Here is a 6,857-nt window from a genome sequence, read left to right as displayed (position 1 = left end):
AAATAGGAATCGGGTGAAATGGATGGTAATACACGAGCAGGAATTAAATTAAAAATGATGAAGGGCATTTATAAGAGATTATATATTCAAAGCTACAAAAGTAAAATTAAGGCAAGAATTGACGCTGATTCCTGAAGCGGTAGTTTTTCCAAAGTCCAAATACCGACACTGACAATCCTTCTGTTTTTTCCTCGCTCATCTTCTCTCTTTCACTACGAAATACCTGTATCCTTCCTTCCATTCTGTAAACCTATGAGACAAACGGAGAGAGAGAATGAGAGAGAGAGAGAGAGAGAGAGAGAGAGAGAGAGAGTGAAGGATTGAGTAAGAGTGCGGGAGGGGGAGGGAGATAGAGACTTGGCGCTCTGGCGTAGACGTAGGCACCGAGGCCGACGTGCAGCAGCGCACACCTAGATACGAACGGAACTCATTATAGCCGGCAGTCTGAGCCAGGCCTGAGCGACCGGTACAACCGGAGCGACGTGGGGGCGGGATGAAGCCGAGCGACGTTGACGACGGTACTCCGGCAGGCGGCAGGCAGCAGGCAACCGCTTCGGGGGATGGGGGAAGGAGGTTGACGCAAGAGGGGGAGGATCGAACCAAAACCGACAGCCAAGCGGCTAGGGGGAGGGGACGCACCTCTCTGCCCCCGCTATCCTCATACTCCTACGGCTTCCCCCCTCCCAGACCGTTCGACCACCCCCTCCTCCTCGTCCCGCGCCCAACTTATGCGCGACCGCTGCCACCGCTCCCCTCGCCGACCACGTCGATGCCCCACCACCCATCGCGCAACGCCGGGCCGAGCACCGTAACTACGCACACGAGGGCTAGAAGAAAGCGACGAGTCCACATCTATGGGCTCTCCTCTCTCTCTCTCTCTCTCTCTCTCTCGCTCGCTCGCTTCCCGTCTCTCTCTATCTCTCGCTCGCTGGGGCCTGAATGAGCAAGGGGGTGGCAGCAGGCAGGACGGCGCGGCACCCCACCTCTCCCTCGCTCGCGGCTTCGGCAGTAGGGAGGGAGAATGAGGAAGAATGAGCGAGAGAGTGAGAGAGAGAGAGAGAGAGAGAGAGTGAGAGCGAAGCCACCCACTCTCGCCCACCATCCACCCAACCTCGTCCGCCTGCCACCCCGCCTGCCCACCCACTCGCCACCCGGCCGCCGTCGAGGAAACAACCTGCGAGCGACGTGTTGGTGCTCCTCTTGGCGCCGCCGCCACCAAAGACGACGACGAGCCGCAGCGCCGCCTCCCCCGCTTCCCGGAGGACCGCACGTGTGAGCCCAGCCAAGAGCGCCTTCAAGACGTGAGTACATTCATCCGTACGTCCCACTTGGCTTTTCCTCCACACCGTCTTCTCGTTCTTCCTCGTCGGATCCGCGCGAACCGCCTGAATTCAGCAGCGATAGCGGCGACGACGGTCCCCACGATAGAGACGGCAGTGACTCGTGCGATTGAGAACCGCTAGTGGTCGGTCGGTCGGTCGGTCGGTCGGTTGGTTAGGCGCGCGCGCACGCACACGCACACGCACGCACACGCACACGCACACACTTTCTCTCTCACTCGTTCTTATTGACTCGAGACACGTTCACGTAGTCGCTCAGAAGATGCTTCGGACGGTTTGTCGCACCTCCTCGTGCGATTCGTTAATCTTTTGCTGGCTCCCGAGGAGTGCTGCGTCCCCAGGCGGGAGTGCGTTTCACGGCGGTGGCGCTGCGGAGGGGGAAGACCCGAAAGTCAGAAGCGTCCTTGACTCGAGTCCGTTCGTCGAGTGTCGCTTCGAAGCGACGCCGCGCTGTTTTCGTCTCGAAAATCGAGCGCCTACGACCCACGGTCCAGAGGTTCTCAAACTAAAATTTTTGTCAATACCCCGGCGCGCTTACACCAAAGGGGGGAACACGTTTCTTTGCCGCGCCGCTTCTTTTTCCTTTTTCTTATGCCCGAGTTTCTCCGCTTTTTTCTATCGTTCCGTCCTCCACCTCGTCTATTTCCCGCGATAGTAGTCGCAGGTTACCTACTCTCGCCTCATAGCGATATTGATTTATCCGTTGCACTCTATATACGCTCTTTGTCAGTCCTACCACCTCTTGTTCACTCACTCTCTCGCACCTCTATTCTACTATCTCTCTTGCACCTACTAACTCTACCTCTATCCTACTATCTCTCTTCCTCTTACTACCTACCGCTGTCTCTATCTCTATCTCCATCTCCATCTCCATCTCCACCTCTACCACTGCCGCTACCTCTACCGCTACCACTATCTCTACCTCTACCTCTACCTCTACCGCTATCTCTATCTCTGTCTTGCGTACACGCGCTACATTTTCATTTATGCTTCTTCCGCTTATCCTCTATTCTTTACTCAGCGTTGAATCTTGTACTAATCATTGTCTTGAGTAATTTTATTTTTTTAATTTTCTCGATTCTTTGTGATTAATATTGCGAAATTTTTTTTGTCAAATCATGCAACAAATAATTAAAAATAAGCATAGATCCTTGAATATCATTAGTTTTTATAAATAATGCTTTTAGGTGTCGAACACCGCCAAAAATGAAAAGAATTTTTCTTTTCTTTTTCTTTTAATAATTACAGCTACAAACTCTGTCATTAATAATTTGCCATATATTAATAGTTCTTCTATTTTTGGAAATGAAGATAGACAAGGAAAACAAAAGATATAAATATGCAGATTTAAAGAGAAAAAAAATCAGGACGAGATTTTATTTTCTATTTTTTACCTCATTTTTCTCTTCCTTTAAGACTATTCTTTGCTAGTCAATTACGACTCCTTTTGATGTTTCTGATTTTTAATTCAATTCATACTTTTTTTTTCTATTGCTCTCTTTTCTCTACCTTCTCCCCAGCCCCTCTCACCACTCCTCCTCCACGCTCCGTCCCACTCTCTCGTCTCTGTTTCTTCTTTCAGCACTTCTCTGTTCCTTACCTCATTTCCGACAACATATATACATGACTTAAAAATACATTGTTTATTTGTATTGTAGATCAAAGCAGATTAACGCTTTTCTAAATATTTTATATATTATTGTTGTTAATAATGAAACTAATTGAAGATTGTTTAAGTTACACTAGTGAGATTACATTTGAAAAATCTTAACACGCTATTTTTTTATATATTTAATACAAATTAATATATTTTTAATAATTGTAAATTGTTAACAATTACAATAATTAACAAATTTAATACAAATTTTAAATTGTTAACTGAGGTGTTAAAAAATTGTTCATTCCAATTATGTTCTTTTTAACAATATAAAAATTTTTAAAAAGCATAAAATACATTGATGTTTGCAAAAAAATTAAATAAATTATTGTTTTTTTGTTTATTGATTACATATACATGTATATGGAATAAATAGAAATTTTAACATAATATTAAAATTATTAAATAATTAAATTTATTGTAAGGAACGTATAAAATTTCAAAATTGCAAATGAATATAATAAACAATATTTCCTTGTGAAAATCATCTTGCATGTTGAAAAAAGTTGATCAGTCATAAATAAGGAATTAAATGGTTTGTTTGTGTTTGTATTTATGTTTACGCGAGAGCACGCGATGTGTAAAAGTGGCAGAAACAAAAAAATATATCCAACGGTGTTGATTTAAGATCAAATAGCAACGCTTTTTTTATATTACATTTCTCACTAGTTTTAATTTGTTCAACGAATCAACAATTAAGAAAGAAGAGAGCATAAATGAAAGTGCCAAAAGGGGCAATTAATACCTACTAATCCTCTTTGTCAGTCGACAAATGTACCATACCGTGGTTCTTACAAATAGTGTATGGTGCACTCGTATCCATACTTGCAAGACACAAGTTTACAATAATCGATGGATGACTTAGTTGCTACCTATTTCCGTCCCTATATAGGGCGCTCCATGAGCCCTCTTGATTTGTCCTTCTGGAACCTTCTGAAGCTATTCGTGTCATTTATAGGTTAACACTAATATCTATAGGTCAACACTAGTACCATTATTACTTTTACTATTATGAATAAATCGTTATCTTTGTGCTTTTCCATGTCTTAGTTTCGTTTGACCTTCTAGTTTTTTTTTTGCTTTTGCGAATGATAAAAAAATAAGAGCAACAATTTCAGGACTTGGATTATGTAACGAATTTTGTAGAATGAGGGGCAGTATAAATTGGTAATCAGTCAGGTATAGAGGGCTTTTAATCAATCGAAGCAAAACTTTACGATCTATTTATGTTCATTTCCGTTGACTGATATAAATATTTTTTACTACATACTATTCATAAATTACTATAAATTTAATTAGTAAGTAAATTGAATTAAATTAAAATAAATGTAATCCGGTATTACATAGTAAAGTATAAATCATTTTTTAATCAGTTTTTCAAGAAGTTGTAATTATTTGTATTGTTAACAAATAATTAATAAATTCATTTTAACAAAATCTTGAGTTTATATGTAATATAAACAAAGTAGAATAAATAAATTTAATATAACCATAGGAATAAAAGATGAGTAACTAGTGAAGCGAAAGAAGCTAGAGATAGATGGCGAATAGAATGTGGCGTTACAAGTGGATGAGGTTACAGGGGGGGGGGAGTTGCTATGAAGACATCTAGTTCCACCATGCGAAACAATGTGGTAAACTCAAAGCTGTTTAATTAAGTAAACATCCCCAGAGACGAATGCGACTGACGGGTTGACTTCGCGAATGACTCGTGTATCCCTCCTTCTAGATAACCGCATTTATGCTCTGCTTCACACACGTAGCAGCTTGCAAAGCTGGAGAAAAGAAGGTTGTAAGCTCGAAAGGGACTGCTGCAACTTTTTGCTAATTCGATCGATCCCCCCCCCTTCACTGTCACCCTCCTTCGCCTAGTCCACCATGCATTCTCGTTTATGTGTAAAAATGGAAAAAGGAAGGGAAAATAATGCTATTGTAGATACTGGCTCGCACTTTAAATAGTGTTGCGTGCGATCAATACAGTTGCAAAGTCGTTAACTGACTCAGTCTCACACTGTAGGTCAGTTTTCTGCCAAAGTTTCACGAACTACTACGATTGAATTCCTATTTGATTGCTATGCTGCTTTCAAAATAGTTCACTTCCCTCTTTCTCAAATGCGTCAGGGCGCACACGCGCACGCACACGCACACACATGCACACACGTAGGCGCGCGCATGCACACTATCCCTCATTCTATCCGCGCGCGCGTTAGTTACGTATATTTGTATAAAGTTTTTCGGTAGCACTAGCCCCCGTAAATACTTATTGATGTACTTAAGAAATCTAAATACTATTTTTTTTAAAAATTAAAATTTTATAAACTAGATAAACCTTTATCTATTTTATCTATTATATAGATTAGCCTTGATGTTTAATAACTAATATTAATAATTTATGTATAATTTTCCGAAACATACAAGCATCACATACTAAAACAATTTTTTAAAACAAGTTTTTAAAATTTGTTATTATGGTATTATGTATAAAAAAAAAATTAAGCTGCATTAGAATACTTTCCTTCTAATAAATCGAATTTTTGATGAACGGAGAAAATTAATTTTTTTAAAAATTAATAATACGTTTTATATTTATATGTAAATACTTAATAGTTGAATAATATTTCATTAGATTTCATTTAATGTATTTGTGGAGTAGATTGAAAAATATTAAATTATTAAATTGAATAACATATTTACCGATACTTTTCGTTAGTGCTTAATAATAATTCATTTGAATTACATTATTTAAATATTTTAGTGGTTTACTAAGTATGAATGGCTCGTTTGATTGGACCAAAAGTTCCGCATTTTTCATTTTAAACATATTTTAAAATCTTTAATAGATTTATAATGTGTACTCAACTTAATTGTCAATTTTTAGAAATAAAATACTTAAAAATTATTTTTAGTATTTTTAGTAATTTTCAAATATCATTAGAACTAAACAAATTCGTAGCAAATTTTTATCTTAATTTATTAAATAACATTATATTAGCATTCTTGTGTTTAATTAATTCAGTAATTAAACAAAATCTATATCGCTAATTATATAATTTTAAATATATTGAACAAAATTTTGTTTTTAGAGTTTTACGCATTCAAATTTTCAATTATTCAATTAATTTTTCTACGTTTATACATTTATTTCATAATTTGCTTATGCTAAATAATAAATGATTACATAATAACATTGAATAACATTCTATTCCTTCCTTTTGTATCGTAATGAAAATTCTAACATAATATTCTGAACATAAAAAGCAAATGTTAAGAAGAATTTAATGTGCTAAGATACTGAAGTATAAAGTGAAATTTCATTTATCAATGGGCAAAGAGCTTACTTATGTGTCAAAATTATTGCTGATAAAGGTTTTTTAATTTTACGTGTTATTTTGTCCTACTTACATGTTATTTTCTATTTATTTCACAATGAGACAGAGAAAAGAAAACTAACAAAGGAAACGTTTATTATGAAAAAAATGAGAATAACTTAAACGGAAGAATAAACTTTATCAACGAAAGTTCATGTAGTCGTAACGTAAGCGAGAATTTTTCTCGAAAGCCACTATGTAGATTTACACATCTTCAGCCCTTCGAGAGTCCATGAAATTCCCTTTAAGCGCATCTAAAAAACTTTATACGTCTTGACAAAGAACATCCAAAAACGAACGTACGAAGCTGCCTTGGCCCACAGCGCTAAAAATGCGTGACAGCCTCATCTGTAAGATGGCGTAGCTCTTTCAAGTACATACAAACATTGAATGCGCAGGTAAAGGCGAGAGGGTGGTGAAGCAGGTATAGGGATCGAATCTCTCGGGGGCAAAACCTAGGACGAAAGAATCGGAGGAGGAGGCGCACCCATC

The 6,857-nt window shown here is 38.7% G+C and overlaps 1 protein-coding gene across 1 annotated transcript; it reads left to right on the top strand.

Moving 5' to 3' along the window:
* The first annotated feature begins 493 nt into the window (after positions 1-493).
* LOC105366073 (uncharacterized) lies at positions 494-6,837 on the top strand. Its single transcript, XM_011504388.1, has 3 exons — positions 494-573; positions 1,082-1,301; positions 6,764-6,837. The coding sequence occupies exons 1-3, from the start codon at positions 494-496 to the stop codon at positions 6,782-6,784; spliced, it is 321 nt and encodes a 106-aa protein (XP_011502690.1). The 3' UTR covers positions 6,785-6,837.
* The last annotated feature ends 20 nt before the right edge of the window (positions 6,838-6,857 follow it).

Source organism: Ceratosolen solmsi, unplaced genomic scaffold, assembly GCF_000503995.2.
Source record: "Ceratosolen solmsi marchali unplaced genomic scaffold, CerSol_1.0 scaffold25, whole genome shotgun sequence".
NCBI lineage: Eukaryota > Metazoa > Arthropoda > Insecta > Hymenoptera > Agaonidae > Ceratosolen > Ceratosolen solmsi.
This window is presented reverse-complemented; position numbering and strand designations above follow the sequence as displayed.

Bases quoted from the DNA above. Each gene is read 5' to 3' on its own strand.
- LOC105366073 (XM_011504388.1), top strand. From the start codon at position 494: ATGAAGCCGAGCGACGTTGACGACGGTACTCCGGCAGGCGGCAGGCAG. The intron at 574-1,081 runs GTTGACGCAAGA...GTGAGAGCGAAG, and splicing joins TCGGGGGATGGGGGAAGGAG to CCACCCACTCTCGCCCACCA. The intron at 1,302-6,763 runs GTGAGTACATTC...TTGAATGCGCAG, and splicing joins GCCAAGAGCGCCTTCAAGAC to GTAAAGGCGAGAGGGTGGTG.